Genomic DNA, 17,198 nt, shown 5'->3' with positions numbered 1-17,198 from the left:
ATGCTCTTCGGTATCCAATCCTCCTGTGAGAGGAACTTGTAGATCTCAGCTCCACGTCAGGGCTCGTGGAAGGACGCGCACAGCGAAGTCGGTCCTTTGTGTTCTTCCTGCCTTCCTTCAGCCATTGCGATGTTGGGCGATCTGCAGCCGAGTGGAGCAGTGCAAGTCGAGTTGAGTCGTTCAGCTGTACAAGTACTCAAGTGGTAATCCTGGCCTGTTCATCTGAAACTCTGAACCGGTTCGCGTAGCGTGAACCTCTGCAAGTCGTACATCACCTGGTATCGAATGACAGATCCCGCAATCTAGAGGTTTGAATGATGCAGTACCTTGTTCACACCCACTGCAAGGGTTAACCTTGAGAGTAGGGCTGAGAAGTCCTCTTCCCTTTTCCGTAAAGACCGTGACTTTTCAAATACCGGCGTTCAAAGGTGTGATCAAGATTGGAGTATCTATGTGGGCGAGCTCAAGACCCTTACGTTTGACGCTCGGAGGGTTTCGTTTGTGATCATTCAGGCAACAATGGCCAATCCATTCCAACAGGTGGCGGTGAATTGTACCAAGACACAAGTTACACTCGGCATTTGGAAAGGTACAGAGTAGCTCTTGTTGCCTTCGAACTAACAGTCACGCACAAGACAATACAAGATCATGAACAAGAGCCACTCGTGAGGAGGAGCCACTCATTGGCTTGTACGAAGATGAGATGTCAACCGGTGGCGTATGCTTAGCATTGCTTGATGTCTGCGTTGATTTGGCTAGGTGGGGGAGACATCAAATCCGTGAGCTGCAAGTGCAAAGTTACCTTGGTCTCAAGGTAGCCCGTGTCACGGCAATGATCTGTGAGCTTCCAGAAACCCATCTAGATGTGAACAATACCCGACATGCTTCAACGGTACCGAAGAAACAACCATAGTCAAGATCGTAAGTGCACTGCCTTCAGGGCTAATCTATTCAAATCACCTCTAGTAGAGACGAAGAAAAAAGCACAAAAAGCGTAAACAGTATACGGAGCGTGGTGCTTCATTCTGCAAAAATAACTGCCACTGACGTCTCTCCATCCAGTGAGGCACTCTTCCTCTGGCAACTATTCAAAACGTGACTCGATACTGAAAGATAGGGGAGGAAGGAAAACCCTCAATTCCCGGTACTGAGGAAGCGAGCGATAGTCTGATCCATCCATTCAGTATCTTCGGGATTCCCACCACCACCAGCAACATGGCCCCAAATGGACGGAATGATTGCGAGCTGCCCATTCTTGAGGTGCGATGCCTCTTTCTGACTGAACTCGGGGGTAAAATATTGATCAGTCTGGCACGGCATAAGCAGAATGCGTGGCGTCAGTGTCTGGAGCGCCTCGTCGATCGGTACCTTCGTGCCATCGAATCCTACGACGGCCCCCAGGTCAGCCCGTTGCCACATCCCCAGCATCACGAGAAGATTGTCGGGGTGCCAGTCTTCGTAGCCTTGATCGCCAGCCTGACTCCAGTCCTCCAGGGATCGGTGGCCGAGCTTCTCAAAAAGGCGCTGTTCGAACCACTCGGCGCTGGTCAACCACGCAGAGTAGGCACGAGCGAAAGCATGCAGGCCGCGCAAAGAGCCGCCCGCTTGCGACCGCAGGGCTGCGTCATTGTAGTCCACCGAAGAGGTCAATGCTGCTTTCGGCCCTTCGAGGAACTGGTAGTTGTGCAGACTGGTCTTTGCCGAAGAGCAGATGATGACAGCAGCTCGGACCACGTCCGGATACATTGCAGTCCAGTAATAAGCGCACTGGCCCCCCATAGAGAACCCGACAATCACATCAATGGACACAATCTCGAGCTTTTCCTGCAACAATCTATACTGAGCTCGAACACAGTCTCGGTAATCGAGACTCGAAGGGAAATTCTCCGTGTTGGACGGACTAGAGGATTCACCATTGCCGAGAAGAGCTACCACGATCACGCGATAGTCCCTTAATGCCCCCGCAGTGAAGTTGAGGGTTTCGTTGATTCTGCCTCTGAAACAAGTCGGAATAAGGGCCACTTTTCGTGCTGTTGGGTTGAACTCGCGATATGCGACCCGCACCGTAGGGGCGGAGTCTCCATTCTGGTACCGGAAGTTCTCCAGGTCGTAGTGCTGAACCCCTGTTCCATCGTATGCAGACGGCATGATGAGAGACTTAGACACGTGTCACGGGAATGTCGGTGCGATGGTGATCTTCTGGGTGTTGGATGAAGTGTGGTGCGCTTGAGAAGAGTCGAATTTTCACACTACTACACGATGTCGTGATGGTTGATCGAGGCGGAAACCGCTTGTCTTCTTGTTCGCTTTGGACTCGATTGGCATCTTACTCCACCATTACCCCTCACGACTCCAATTTTCACCCTCCCTCAAAGCTTTCAACCCGAGCTCCATAATTGCTGACTGAGCTGCCTGAAAGCCTAAGATGTCACTGTGAAGTGAACCTCGGTCGAAATTGGATTAATGCGCTCCCTTTGATTTGAAATGTTGATTTTTGACGTTGATTTACACGCGATTCTGCGCAAAATTGCCGTCAGAGCTGTGATTAGACGGAGCGTTGATCAAGCAGGAACCGAACATACTAGTCGTCAACTCGAGCAACTCTCACTCCGTTTTGATGTGTCACAGTATACAACACGGCGTAAAATCGATTGTGGAACCATGTCCAGTGGCATATCTCTATTGCAGCGTGTTCAATCCCGAGATAAGCATCATGACATCTCATCGTCACAAACCCGTTGGAGTATGTATCCCCGCTTAAAGCCGAACGCGGAGCGCATTTCAGGCGGTGTAATCAGGAGGCGGCAGAAAAGGAAGTCAGTGTAGCACTGGAGTGTCTTGAAGTTGTCAACAAGAGTGTCATAGGAGTCAATTGACAAGCACTCGCGTGTCACTGAAGCATTTCCACTCGTTGTGAGCGGAGTCCGTTACATGATGGATAAGCCGATGGCAAGATCCACGGGGTTTGACGCATCTCGGGAAGCGAAACAGCCATTTCCACCACTCCTGGACGAATTGACCTCGCCAGAGGAGCCTCAGGAGAGCTTCGCCGAAGATGAGAGTCTAGCTTCGCCAGGATGTGAAGAGATTGAAGTGGAAGACGATGCGGACTTTCAGTCGCACTATTCACTCGAACCACAGTCGCTGTCGGAATCAGACTCGGACGATTCAGTTGACAAGTTCGGAATGCACCATCCGTTCAGGCAGTCAACGGGCTCGCTTCATGGTCCTAATGCCTTTGCGCCCCCGTTCTATAACCGACCGCCGACTCCTCTGCCACCGTCCCCTTCTCTGACATCCCTGCTGCGACCGCCATTCTCGACGACCACTTCTCGTCCGAGTACCCCTGATAGCTCTGATGTAGAGACGCCGAACGACACAGAGGCAGCGGTGGCCAAGTCCGCGCGGCGCGCGACTACGGTCCCTCGTGCGAGCCCAAAGGTGCCAACGTATGAATACTACGGCTTTGTGCTGTATTTGGCGTCCTCGCTCGCGTTTTGTATGTATCCAATCACTACTACACAAAGTCTCAATCAATTGTTTCTTGCGACGAGTCCTGACTTCGCTATCATTTGTCAGTAATATACCTGCTGTGGTCCTACCTGCCTTCTCCCTTCCTCCATCAGCTTGGCATTTACTACTACCCTAACCGGTGGTGGTCCTTGGCCATTCCATCCTGGCTTGTGATGTGCTTAGTCTATATCTATGTCGCACTTGCCTCCTACAACACCGGCTACCTGACTCTACCCATGCACAGCATCGAGAACATCGTCGATGAGGTGGCCAATGTTGCGGTCATTGATGGGAAAGCGAGGCGTCGGCCCGGAGGCTCTACCAAAATGAAGCCTGGGGCGACCTCATACCAAATTATGGGTCCTCAGAACCGGAAGGTCAACTGGCGAGAAATTTGGAGTGAAGGCACGGACGCGGTCATGGATATACCTGTCGGCGGTGTTTGTGAGGTACTCTATGGCCAGGAACGGGACGATGATGCAGGATCCTCAACCAGTTGAGCGATCAGCAATCACGGTGGACGGGAAGCTGGCGCTGATCGCCGATCGCGATGCAATCGGCCCAATGACGTGGACTCTGATTAAGTGATAAGCTCAATCACGTGACGATAGGGACAATACGCCCCCAGCACCTTTGGCATTATTGTCTAGCTCATTTGGCAACAGTACTATCCTTGCGAAGTTGACTCAGCTGCAACATACCCTCAAAATGCCTGATGGACGTCCTTCAACTCCCCCAAGGGAGCATCCCCTTAAACCAGGACAGCTCCCTCGTGGGCCACTGACCCCAGAACAGAAGCGAAGGATTGTATGTCCGGTCAAACTCCTGGTCTCAGCTCGGTCGTCCCGCTACGGTATCCATGACACTCACTGATCAAGTCTCCCTCAGGAAGAGAATCGTATGAAGGCAAAGGCTCTTCGCGAGCAGCGTGAGGCAGAGCTGGCTGCAGACGCTCGTCTTGGATCAGCAAATTCGCCAATGTCTCGGCTCACTCAAGGGACGAAGCGCTCCCATGCGTCGATGGCCAGTCAGCCAGGACTCGCGAATGTTCGAGATGCCCGAACTGGCGCATCCGCGTCGGGTCGCTCACTTGACGATATCAAGCCCGCGCGCAACTTTACCAAATATGTCGATTATGACTTCAGCAAGATGACCGATACGAAAGGTGGATTCTTGACTCAAGAAGACGATCCGTTCAACAAGGCACTGCATGTGGCCGACGATAAAGAGGCACAAAGGCCTGCCAATATGACACAGAAAGAGTGGGAGCGCCATCAATTACTACAAAATTTGCGGCGAAATCGAGAGGGGCCATTTGAGCCAGGCCTTAGTGTACTGGATGACAGGAGCAAGCAAAAGGTCTGTCGGGAATGTGGTAGCCTCGAGATTGACTGGAAATGGGATGAACAACTTCGTTGTCAGGTTTGCAATGCCTGCAAGGAGAAGTATCCTGATAAATATAGCCTGCTTACGAAAACGGAGGCACGCGAGGACTATCTCCTCACTGACCGTAAGTTTCGAGTCATTGCTGCGCAGCCGTCGTGCTAGCGATCACTTCTACACGCACCTTGCTGACTTTCTATTCCTCCTAGCCGAGCTTCGCGACGAGGAACTTCTCCCGCATTTAGAAAAGCCGAACCCACACAAGTCGACCTGGAACAGCATGATGTTGTATCTTCGATACCAGGTGGAGGAATATGCGTTTTCTGCCAAGAAATGGGGCTCTGCAGAGGCCTTGGATGCGGAGTTTGAACGTCGAGAAACCGACAAGAAACGGCGACGAGAAGCGAAATTCAAAACAAAGCTGCAGGACCTCAAGAAGCGCACTCGGGTGGAGGCTTACCGGCGTAGTCGGCAAGGCGCTGCTGGAGGTGACTTTGGTGACGATCTCAGCACCAATCGCAAGCATGTCCATCAATGGGGTCGAACAGTTGATAATCCGGAAACTGGGATCGGTGTCAAAACCTGTGTTGACTGCGGTATGGAGGTTGAGGAATTGGAATTTTGAACCTCCTTCTCGAGAAGATTTGCCAAAACAGATCTTTATTCATGACGTGACCTCGAGGCAATCCGAAGGGAATGAAGCGAATGCACTTTCTTATTTCTACATTTATTATTGTTGATCATGGTGGCACTCTTCCACTGCAAGGTTAGAAGTCCCGAAACATATGCATTTTTATCGGCCATTTGTTTGAGTGAGCCTTTTCAAACAATAGTGCTACGAGCGTAATGTATGAGAAAGCCAGTGCAGAGTTCATGGTTGTCCACGTGTCAAACCAATCGCGCATCCGACTCCAGCTGAGAACAAGATTGCTTTACTCCTTTGTCTATTATTGGCTAAGTACCTAGCTTTGACTGGACAGTTTGGCCGTTTCCGACAGTCGCAGTGCCTACCAAGCCATACCGATGATCTATTGGACTGCGAATTCGACACTGAGAATCAATGTGTAGGAAATGCAATCGGTATCCGCACCATACCACTACCTAGGTAACGCGTAGCCCGACTCGGACTTACTCCTATTGTGCCCCACGTAGGGGGTACTTTGTTCAGGTAGTAAGATAGTAATAAGTCCAGAGCCGCATGGCGTTCTACTGGTACCTTAGTAGTGAATTGGTACCTCGGCATCACTGAGTCATGTGTGGAACTGTTGAAGGTTTGATGACTTTCTTTGATGGCTTGGGTCTTCAGGACTGCCCTGGTAGCTGCCTATCTAGAAGACTATTTGCATTCCGGATTCCAGATTGATTGGTGCTCACATAGGCTTGTTGGAAGCTGTCCATGCTCCACAGTAGCGCTATGGAGATAATCTTAACGCATTACCTGACCTACTCTATGCTCTATAGCGTATAGCTGATGGATAGACGGGAATCAATTTCATCGACAGAACCTTACGTGGTGGATGTCGAAGCTTCTGTAGGGACCAACCTTAATTAGCCTAGGTACTTATTGACTGTCCGTCATATTGAGTATTTACATACCTCGATCGATCGATGTGCAGGTATGTGGTGAAAACTTCACTTGAACTTGGTTCACCCTTCATCAAAATCGATGGAAGGGTCCTGTCGAGCTCCAAGGCTGAGGTCGATTTATGTACAGAAACCCAGTGGTGTCGAAGAGAGCACTGTTTCACCGATGAGATATGTCAGGACAGCGACGGGTGGGTGCTGATAATCTGGTGGAGTTTGCGACCGCCGATCTATTATTACCCAGGCACTCCAGGTGCTAGGTAGTTACCATGAATTCTCAAGCATAGAATCTTGTTTCGTGGACAGCAACGCTAGGATGGAACATAGTTGGTCCATCTATACAGGTATTGAAGGGAGAACGGTCATGTTATGGTTCATAATCGACCAGATGGGTAGCGTGTTACCGTTCCTGATGCAGTACCATGTCCTTTAAGACTCAACGTGTTCGGCTTTGTCATTATTCCAAGTCTGCGCTTACCGTGCAAGGGCATTTGCGAGGGCTCGTTCCCTTCTAGCACACACCGGGGCCTCCCTATCCTGATGGTGCGAACCTGAAGAAAGTTTGAGTGATAACTGCTGTGAGTGTGAACCACTGGACCTATACTCCGAGGGCGGATTGAGTCGAAAGGTCTAGGCCTATCTGGGGTCTTGGTCTTGCCCCAGCTTCACTGGAAGCTTTCTTTTTTGACCGCCCGGAACGCTCCTGATGGGGGTTCTCTATCTCCGTTTGAGAAAGAACTGGCGAGTTTCGCATTCTAGAGGCCAGCTGTGACCAAACTGCAATTGGAAATGAAGGTCCTTCATTTGTACAATATCTGATCACTATACGGGACATTAATGAGTTCTTGAAGTTCTTCGCAGATACTTCCGAGCTCACCCAAGTACGTTTTGTGCATTCATGCCTAGTCCTACTGTCCTACTGAGCTCTCTGAAGCCTCCCTGAACTAGTAGGCGGTCAGTTCCATACGAAGCGTCCCCCCCCCCCCCCCAAAAGATGCCACGGCCATAACAATTGAGCGCAAGCCCCCGAAAGCTAAACAAGCAATCTCACCGACGAGAGTCTCAGTTGATCGCTCTAACCGGTAAATCAATCGCGTCGTGCAACTGTATCTGGTGTTAGGTCTGTCCTACCTGCTCCTCCAGCTCCCTTGGGGAGCTTGATCGCACTCAGATCACCGCGGAAATTGCGGAGTCAGGAGAACGAGCTGCACCTGGCCGTTGTACTCGGCCTATTGCACAGTTACGCATCCGCAATACCGCCGCATAACATTTCGCCGCATTCTCGACTTCTCCTCAAATCCTGGTGCGCGAGTCACATATCGCAAGTCATATTACATGGCTTGGCAATCATCATCAGCCATGTCCGGCGGAGGTGGAATGGCTGGGGCTATGGGGGAGTCGAATAGTGGCCATCCACAAGGGACAGAGTACACGTTACAAGGTATGGATGGATGCCAGAGTCTGCGACATTATATGCTAAAGACTCCTAACGCTAATGTGTGACATACAGGAGTTATGCGCTTCCTGCAGACTGAATGGCACCGTCACGAACGCGACCGCAATGCCTGGGAGATTGAACGAGCGGAGATGAAGTCCCGTATCGGACGCCTGGAAGGAGAAATTCGAACCAGCAAACGTATGCAGGAGACCTTGGGCAAACATGTGCGGCTCATGGAAGCAGCGCTGAAAAAGGAGCGAGAGAAGGTGAAAATGCTCTCTAATAATGAGTCGATCAAAGAGGTCCAGGATCCGAGGGATATTGCCAGGGACAGTGTAAGCTTCCTCAAAGGTAAGTGGTTCCACAGTATCAGAAATCTTTATTTCCCGGATGGTAATGGATGGAGCTGACGAGGTCCTCGTAGAACAACGTTCTATCTCCAAGGCGGATACAGGCACCGATGAAGGGGATGCTGGACACCCAGAATCGCAAGCAAGCTTGCACGAGGACGACCGTGACAAGTCACGAACCTACTTGTCAAAATGTGCCCAAGAAATCGCGTACCATGTCATTCCAACCTCTCATCCAGTTCCCGACCTTAACGACCACGATCTCTCTGGCCATCTATTTGCGAATCAGCAGCTTTCTCAACAGAACCTTGAAGAGGCATTTCAGCAACAACAAAGACAAAAGGTGGGCCATATGATGTCGCGGGATGCTCTACTGGCAAGCAATCAACATAACAGCAGTCAATACTCCGAAAGTGCACCGCTGTCCCAAGCTCCAACTATGTACAACACCCAGCCCATGTCTGCCGAGCAGCAGCATCAGCAGCAAAATCAGCACTCGCAGTATCGTCAGCAGTCTCAAACTCCTATCACGGCAATTGATGGCCGAACAACATCCTCCGAGCAGGGAATGATCCGTGATCGCCAAGCCGCAGGCACTCCAGAGGCGACGGACGACTTGCCTGGCCCTACAATCACTGTTCGAGACCCCTCGCAATCTTCGCAACCAGCACAAGAACATAGTGAGGACATTGATGGTTGGAACTTCGACGAGCCAGCAGAGGCAGCGCAGACGAGCGAGGCAATTCCCCCTCATCGACCAGATACTGATGCGTTCCCCAACGCCAACTTCGTGTCGAGCAAATCCCCAGCCAAAAGCGGGTCCCTCTCACATCGACGCAAGAGTTCAGGCTCCCGACGAAAGAGCGAAGAGGGAACTGAGATAAAGGAGTTTGCCGTAAAAGCAGCTCAACAAGATTCCAGTTTCAAGGTCCGCTTTGCGTTACGTGGCCACCTGGACGTCATTCGATCCGTAATATTCACAGGTGGCGGTAGCCCGTCAGAGCCAGAGATCTGCACATGCAGTGATGATGGCACTATAAAACGCTGGATCATTCCGGCAACATACGGGACGTTCGGTGCTCATGGCCCAAGCTCCAGCAATGACCTGGATATTACCAGCTATTTCACTCACCGAGGTCATGTGGGCGCAGTCACCTCGCTAGCAGCATGCTCTCCTTCCCAAAACATCTCCAACGGGGGTCGCGCCTTTGGCGATGGTTGGGTTTTCTCCGGTGGCCAGGACGCCAGCGTACGGGTCTGGGAGCGAGGCCGGGTCGACCCTAAGGCAACCCTCGACGGCCACACCGATGCTGTCTGGGGACTTTGTGTACTTCCAGGAACAGCCGGCTCTGTCTTTGGGGAATCTAGCTCCCACTATGGTGGCGCTGACCGAATTCTGCTAGCCTCTGGTGCTGCTGACGGCCGCATACTCATCTGGGCGGTTAGTGCCCCTCCGTTGGCCTCCAATCCTCAGGCTGGGTCACGTCGTCAGGGCGGAAGCCGTCGGGCCAACTCGATCTCTTCAGGGTCTAATTTCCCGTCATCTCCGCAACCAAGCGTTGCTACTACGACCCCTTTCCATTACACTCTTGTACACCACATCTACCGGAACGAGTCTCCTTCTCCCACCTGCATCAGTCCTCTGTCCTTGGCAGGTGTAAATTTCGTCGTCTCTTATGCAGATGCCTCCATTCTCGTTTACGATACCCGGACGGGTGAAGAAATTGTCGGCATGGCCAGCCTCGAAACATATGACGGAACCCCCTCAACTGGCGTCAACTCTGTGGTTGCCACGACTGTTGGTTTTGATGGATCCGCTAGCTTGGAACCAAACCGCGCGATGGCCGAAGAGGAGGTTGTTCACGGTGCTACAGGCTCTAGCAACGTCGAAGGAGTTATCATCAGTGGCTACGAAGACCGATACATTCGCTTTTTCGATGCCAACAGCGGTGCGTCCCCGCCATTCGACTCAAACCTTCTGCCTATCATGCTTTACTAACAGTGATTCCAGGACAATGTACCTACACAATGTTGGCGCACCCCGCTGCTATTGCCTCGCTTTCATTATCTCCCGATGGCCGTGAACTAGTCTCGGCAGGGCACGATGCAAGCCTGCGGTTCTGGAATCTTGAGAAACGCAGTTGCACCCAGGAGCTCACAAGTCACCGGCTGATGCGAGGTGAGGGTGTATGTGCAGTCGTTTGGAGTCGCGATGGTCGTTGGGTGGTCAGTGGGGGTGGTGACGGCGTGGTCAAGGTCTTCTCTCGGTAAAGGGAACCACACGATGAGATGCCATTTTGTACGAATGATCTGTTTCCTTCTTTCGTGTCTGTGATGATTTGCTCTTCTCTGTTGCGTATGTTTCAAATCACTTGCGGCGTAATATGCCTTTTGCCTAACCTGGCATTTTGTCGTGTCGAACCTTTTCCATGCATTTGCAACGGTGTTCAATCAGCTGCTGAACGTCAGCAATCGTCTGCGTGCCTTCTTCATGTGATTTGCGACTTCTAACTTTTGTGCTTATCCAACTCTGGGAATTCTGTGGCTACTACCTGCTACCTAGCACCTACGTTTGCATCTGTGAAACCAATGCAGCTTTTGCTCGGCTTGACTCATTTTTCTTGATTGACGAGGCATGTTGAGTGGGTTGCTCTGAAAAGGCCATTTGATCTTGTGCCCATCTCAGCTTCTTGCTGCATTCCTACTTCCGTTCGACCTGTGCTACGATTCTCTCATACCCCCATTTGCTATTGATACGCTCTTCGACCTCGAATTTTGGCTTTGGGATTAGCTTTGGGAACAGTGAAGCTGCAACGGAATAAAGAGCCGTGAACGAGCCCGTTTATTTGTCCAAAGCTCCATTCCATCCAACGATTTCCTCCATCCAAAGCTGTATACTCTTGGATCGACGTGAACCCCCAAGAGACTAGTAGACCCAACGTTAAAAATTAGACCCAATGCTATCACGAAGATGGCTAAGTGTGGTATTGTTCTACATCTGACATACTTAAGCTTGTATGTGACGGCGCTGATACCTGAATGAAGATGACGGATCATTCAGAACGCCATGCGCCTTTGAAGAGGACTGCCAAGTGTTTTGCTTCATCGGAGTCTTTCAAGCGCTGTTCCAGGAAGCCTCGTAGGTCGTCCCAGAACTCATCGGTCTTCAGTATCTCCACGCCACTAGGGCCGACAGCCGGCTTCGGTATATCTTGTTCCGCGACAACTTCTGATGATGGTTCGACGGCATCAAGAGTCTTCGCACCACCGATGATCATCGTGCCAAATTCCACCTCTTTACCACCAGCAAGAGTGTCAGGCTCGTCGGCCAAGACCTCTGCGACTGTCTTCCCCGATCCTGGCACTGGCTTGCGACGGTATAAGATCTTGATTTTGTCCAGCGCCACTGGATTCCCGTGCGCATCGCTCACCCGTTGGCGAACCGCGTCTTTGAGGTCTTGGATGGTCGTCGTTGAGATCGGCGCATTGGGAATGGAGAAATCGAGCGTTGGGTTGCGGGCTGATTTGACTTTAATGGAGGCGGATTTCGACGATCCAGGTGCCTGGGCTTGTTGTGTCTTCTTGGGCATCTCTGGATGCGGGGGTTGAAAGCGAGGCAGAGTATACTGTCAGTCAGTGACGAGTGGAAGACGATTAGTGATTGTGACTTGTGATCATCGGACGGCTTCCGTATCATGAAAGTGCGACATTCTTGGGAAACATACTGGAACTCTCAACCCAACTTGTTCCGGGTCGAAGACATGATCAGCTCGCAGCTTGATGGGTCGTGAGTCCAGCGAGGCGAGGAAAGATTTGGCGAATGCGAGCTCCGACATGGTTGTTTATTGGGAACTCAGTCGTTCAATTATATAATGTATGCTCTGCCTTCTCGCCCGGGGTAATCAGCGTACACTTGTTGGAATTGGCGTCCTCAATAGAGCAAAGGGACCGTGTAGCTTGGTGAATGCCCCACGTGGAGCGGCATGCTCTTCTTGTGGCCTGAGAACTGGGGCATTCAACGGCCCATGTCTATGCGACATGCGCTGATGGGGTGACTTGCGATCACGGATCAGACTCACCGCCCGCTGATATGCGGTTATTGCCCCATAGTACCGCCTACAAGAAAAATTAGCTAAGAAAAAAAAAGTTGCTGCGACGCCCGTATATTATACAACAACCACAACCACAACTTTCGTCATGGGTGTCGGACGTCGTATGAAAAAGCAGGGTCCTCCTGCGCCCCTCGATGAGTCAAAGATTACTATCTTGAAGAAGAGAAAGACCGCCGAGAGCGAGGCAGCTGCTAAGGCTGTGGCAGCGAAGAAGCGTCGGAGATCCGACGCCGACGGGGAAGATGTTGTGACCAAGAAAGAGACTGTGAAGAAGTCCAAAACAAATGGAAACACCGCGGCTCCTGTCACAAAGGAGAGAAAGGTCGTCCAGGAAAAGACACCGGTTCAGAAGAAGAAGCCTGTGCCAATGGACACGGACTCAGAGGATGAGGAAATGGAGGATGAGTTCGAGGACCTGGACGGTATTAGCGAGGGATCAATGGATAGCCAAGAAGATATTGAAGGCTTGTCAGACCTGGAAAACGATTCCGACGACAATTCTGTTCTCGACTCCGATGACGAGGGTCATCCCCGCGAGACCATGTTCTCTGACGACGAAGACCTTTCCGATGCCGAGGAACGATTGACTGCCGCCAACATTGAGGGTCTCTCGCGGAAGTTGGATCTTCAACGTCAGGCCGAGGAAGAGGAGGCCGAACAAGAGCTGCAGGAGGCCGCTATGCAAACCAACATTGCCGGTGACCGTCCCGATGTCTTCGCTGACGAACAGCCTGCTGGACTTGCCCCAGACTTGCAGTTGCTCCGCCAGCGCATTACCGATACCATTCGCATCCTCGGCGACTTGAAGACGCTAGGCCAACCCGACAAATCTCGCACCGACTACATTGATCTTCTCCTCAACGATATCTGCACATACTACGGCTACAACAGGTATCTGGCTGAGAAGCTGTTCAACCTTTTCACCCCTATGGAAGCCTTCGCCTTCTTCGAGGCTAACGAGACGCCGCGCCCCGTTGTTATCCGTACCAATACCCTGCGCACCAACCGTCGCTCCCTCGCACAGGCTTTGATCAACCGTGGTGTCGTGTTGGAGCCCGTCGGCAAGTGGTCGAAGGTTGGTCTGCAAGTCTTCGAGTCACCCGTGCCTCTCGGTGCCACCCCCGAGTACCTGGCTGGGCACTATATTCTTCAGGCTGCCTCCTCCTTCTTGCCCGTTATGGCGCTTGCTCCTCAGCCTGGCGAGCGTGTTCTGGATATGGCTGCTGCTCCCGGTGGTAAGACGACGTATATGTCTGCTTTGATGCGCAACACTGGCTGCGTGATCGCCAATGATGCCAGCAAGCCCCGTGCTAAGGGTTTGATTGGTAACATCCACCGTCTCGGCTGCAAAAACACCATCGTGACCAACATGGATGCCCGTACCGCTTTCCCCAAAGCCATGGGTGGCTTCGATCGTGTTCTGCTCGATGCTCCCTGCACCGGTACTGGCGTCATCTCCAAGGATGCGGGTGTCAAGACCTCCAAGGACGAGAATGACTTCATGCGCATTCCTCATATGCAAAGACAGCTGCTTTTGGCCGCAATCGACTCCGTGGATCACTCTTCCAAGACCGGTGGATATGTTGTGTACTCCACTTGCAGTGTGACCGTTGAAGAGAACGAAGCCGTGGTCCAATACATCCTGCGCAAGCGGCCCAACGTCAAGATTGTTGATACCGGTCTTGGCGACTTTGGCAGCCCTGGTTTCATCAGCTACATGGGCAAGAAGTTTGACGCTAAGATGGCGCTGACTCGCCGCTACTTTCCCCACCGCGAGAACGTCGACGGTTTCTACGTCTGCAAGTTGAAGAAGACTGGACCTACCCCTGTTGCTAAGCCCGCCGACGACACCACTTCCGCAAATGACAAGCCCCGTCGTCGCTCCAGCTCCAAGGCCTCCTCCACCACTGATGCCGATGATGAAATCATTGACAGGACTCCCATTGTTGATGAGAACGGTGTTTCCGTCGACTTCGAGGGCGGTACCTTCGGTCCCTTCGAGGACGGCAACGACGACGCGGAGCGCATCGCCCGCTCCGAGCGCAACCGTCTTCGTCGCAAGGGTCTCAACCCCAAGGGTGTGCTGAACAAGCCCAAAAAGGGCAAGGAGGGTGCCTCCACCCAGACTGAGACCGCATCCGATTCCGCTCCCTCGAAGGAGCAAGTGAAGGAGAAGACCGCCGAGAAGGAGACCAAGAAGAAGCCCGAGTCTGCAAAGAAGTCTTCCAATGAGAGCAAGGGAGAGAAGAAGACTGCGGTCGGTGGAACCAAGAGCGACAAGAAGGATAAGAGGTCCTCGAAGAAGGCCAGCAAATGATTAAATTCCGTTCGCGGGCGCTCCTTTGTGTACGTATAGCTCTGGCATGACAAAAAAGCATTTGTCTTCTTTTGTGAATGGGAATGGCGTCTTGGGAATATACCTCACTATTACTGCAATCTACAATGTGATATTTGGAGAATTTGATATCGATATTGACGCCGAAAGATCTTCTGAATGACCGCAATGTATGTCCTGCCAAGCTCGCAGCTGGGACCGCTAAGTGAACAAGCCAAACTATGTTATAACCGTGGAAAATGTACCACGACGTAGGAACGTATATACCGGAGATGCCCGGATTTGGCCTACACTCTCCATAATGTGCATACCGAGAACTGTGTTTAGCTGTGCCGGGTAACACTTTGCTGCCTGATTGTCGACTTCGAATGGATAGCCTTACCGGAGTGTTGGAACCGCTGACTTGGAAGGAAACTTTGCAGTCTTGGGTAATTAGGGTTGAGTGATTAAGCTCGACCGATAGGCCCCGGAGCGAGGGTGAAGCCAGCGGTGAAGAAACTCAGCAACGAAGGATCGACGGATCAATTGAAATCTATTAATGCAATATTGAACCATCGAAAATCAGTGACCATTGACCACAGTATACGCGAAGCAAAATTGGGAAAGAGCCATGCTGTGCGGTGATATCGACTCTGGGCCTCTCGTATCAGACATGACCGAAGCAGCCTTACTTACCTTGAATAAGTTCCCTCTGTTTTGGTGAACAGCTCAAGCTCAAGTCACGACATGAATTGGTCTTGGTAGGAAGCTTTATAAAGGTAATACTGAGGTAGACCAGATGAGAAAGCGATTTGTCAACTGCTCATTCCCTCAAGAAGATTTCGACTGACGACCTCATGCGAGATATTTCTTCAAGTGAATCCACCAGCAGCTTCGCGGTGATTATATTGAAGCACTGGGATCCTGAAGCCGTAATTACAAGCATGGTTCCCGCATTCTCTTCCCCAAAGTGGAGAGGTCTGTGATCGCGAGCGGAGAAAGACTGGCTATAAGAAGGGATCCTGTGGATTCACTCATGGCGGCCCAAGCTGAGCGGAGAATATTCCGTGATGACGATGAAATTGTGACGTGCCATAGCCACATTTGATCCAGTTGGAAGATTTTCATGGCTACCGTGTGATTGAAAGGGGTTGGACAGCGTTGCCTCGATACTCTCATCCAAATCACGAAGTTTGTCGCTTTTGGTGAGCTTTTTGGACATGGCGAGGGGTGGCGGCGGTTGACTGACGATTGCCGATGGGATAACATTGTTCATGAATCGAAAATTGTCTTGCGGATAAAGTTTTTCTTCCTTGTTTGCGAAGAAGATTCCCACCGCGGCTAGGTGAAAACGTCGCCGCTGGGAATTGTAACACCCTCGGAGTGCACTTCAGAGATAGCCTGTATCTGCTTGATCAAGTACAGTCTGCAGAAGAGTCGTCTCTCACTTTTCATAGATCCTATCATTGTTGGTCTGATCATTTCCGCCGATCCTGGATGTCTTCCAGTAGTTCCGCATAAAGGGTGGACTTGGTTTTTGATAGACTGCTCTCACACGACATGGAATGGTTGTTTTTTCGCGTGTTGTATGTTGTTTCAGGACATCCTTCCACAAGAAAAGATGATTCCAGTTCCCCTTCTCTGCTTCATCACACCGGCCATTGCACGGATACGACATGGTACGCATGGATTCAGTCTTTGCCGATACGGCAACATCAAAAAGACGGCGACTTGCATCCATGTCGAGAGACTGATGTCGAACCTTCGGAAGCACGGCGCTGATTGAGAGTACAGGAGTGTCCCCCCCCCTGAAGATGGATAGGGGCCTGGTACCGGTCATGTTGATCCTTTCATTGATGATCACCGGGCGGTGACTTACATTGGATCCTCATTGCCGGATACTGCGAGATACTGGGCTTCTCGGTGGTAAAGATTAGGATACTTCCATTCCCGAGTTTATCCTGAATGTTTCTAAACTTAACAGAAGGCCACATATCACACCCCATGATTGAGGTTATTTGTGACCGGAGGGAGGGAGAGTCTGGAAGCGAACATGTTGACTCGAAGAGTTGATGTCGATGCTAGGAAACCGACGTGGCGATCAGTTCACCCCAAAAGAATCGTCCGAAGTGCAAACTGGGGGCTGGTGACTGTCCGAATAGAACACGCCAGGTGACAATCCGATGGGCGGGCCATCTCTGCAGTTGCCGATACAGTGGCGTTATGTAGACCAAGTTGCGGGCGTTGATTGCGATGCTCTTCACAAAGATGAGTTGGTCGCCTACGCCGAACCCATCTTTACGAAATACTGTGATGTCTATACTTGATACTTTACTGATTGTAAGTATTCATCACGCAGCCATCAATTTGCGGTCAAAGGATCAGAATAGGCAAGATCCAAGTGATGAGACAGTGATTTATTTCCTGAACTTCATTTGTGCCCTGCCTAATGTCTAGAAATATCCACACTGGGACAATTCCAACTTCAGAAGCCCTGATCGAAG

At 51.3% G+C, this 17,198-nt stretch overlaps 6 protein-coding genes across 6 annotated transcripts; 4 read left to right on the top strand and 2 right to left on the bottom strand.

Moving 5' to 3' along the window:
• Positions 1-1,134: 1,134 nt before the first annotated feature.
• N7539_009526 (uncharacterized protein) lies at positions 1,135-2,148 on the bottom strand (the record flags this gene model as incomplete). Its single annotated transcript, XM_056939121.1, has 1 exon — positions 1,135-2,148. One exon carries the CDS (start codon positions 2,146-2,148, stop codon positions 1,135-1,137), a length of 1,014 nt encoding a protein of 337 aa, XP_056785616.1.
• Positions 2,149-2,934: 786 nt separating this feature from the next.
• On the top strand, positions 2,935-4,013 carry N7539_009525 (uncharacterized protein; the record flags this gene model as incomplete). Its single annotated transcript, XM_056939120.1, has 2 exons — positions 2,935-3,499; positions 3,580-4,013. 2 exons carry the CDS (start codon positions 2,935-2,937, stop codon positions 4,011-4,013), a joined length of 999 nt encoding a protein of 332 aa, XP_056785615.1.
• Positions 4,014-4,413: 400 nt separating this feature from the next.
• rad14 (DNA repair protein RAD14) lies at positions 4,414-5,521 on the top strand (the record flags this gene model as incomplete). Its single annotated transcript, XM_056939119.1, has 2 exons — positions 4,414-5,023; positions 5,106-5,521. 2 exons carry the CDS (start codon positions 4,414-4,416, stop codon positions 5,519-5,521), a joined length of 1,026 nt encoding a protein of 341 aa, XP_056785614.1.
• Positions 5,522-7,839: 2,318 nt separating this feature from the next.
• N7539_009523 (cell differentiation and development protein Fsr1) lies at positions 7,840-10,539 on the top strand (the record flags this gene model as incomplete). Its single annotated transcript, XM_056939118.1, has 4 exons — positions 7,840-7,921; positions 7,991-8,269; positions 8,343-10,217; positions 10,280-10,539. 4 exons carry the CDS (start codon positions 7,840-7,842, stop codon positions 10,537-10,539), a joined length of 2,496 nt encoding a protein of 831 aa, XP_056785613.1.
• A 782-nt stretch (positions 10,540-11,321) lies between these two features.
• On the bottom strand, positions 11,322-12,104 carry N7539_009522 (uncharacterized protein; the record flags this gene model as incomplete). The annotated part of the gene is made up of 2 exons (XM_056939117.1): positions 11,322-11,894; positions 11,994-12,104. The coding sequence occupies 2 exons, from the start codon at positions 12,102-12,104 to the stop codon at positions 11,322-11,324; spliced, it is 684 nt and encodes a 227-aa protein (XP_056785612.1).
• Positions 12,105-12,465: 361 nt separating this feature from the next.
• On the top strand, positions 12,466-14,697 carry N7539_009521 (rRNA (cytosine-C5-)-methyltransferase NOP2; the record flags this gene model as incomplete). The annotated part of the gene is made up of 1 exon (XM_056939116.1): positions 12,466-14,697. The coding sequence occupies one exon, from the start codon at positions 12,466-12,468 to the stop codon at positions 14,695-14,697; it is 2,232 nt and encodes a 743-aa protein (XP_056785611.1).
• Positions 14,698-17,198: the final 2,501 nt, after the last annotated feature.

This window comes from Penicillium diatomitis, assembly GCF_028827545.1.
Source record: "Penicillium diatomitis strain IBT 30728 chromosome Unknown utg000018l_segment0_segment0, whole genome shotgun sequence".
Classification (NCBI taxonomy): Eukaryota; Fungi; Ascomycota; class Eurotiomycetes; order Eurotiales; family Aspergillaceae; genus Penicillium; species Penicillium diatomitis.
This window is presented reverse-complemented; position numbering and strand designations above follow the sequence as displayed.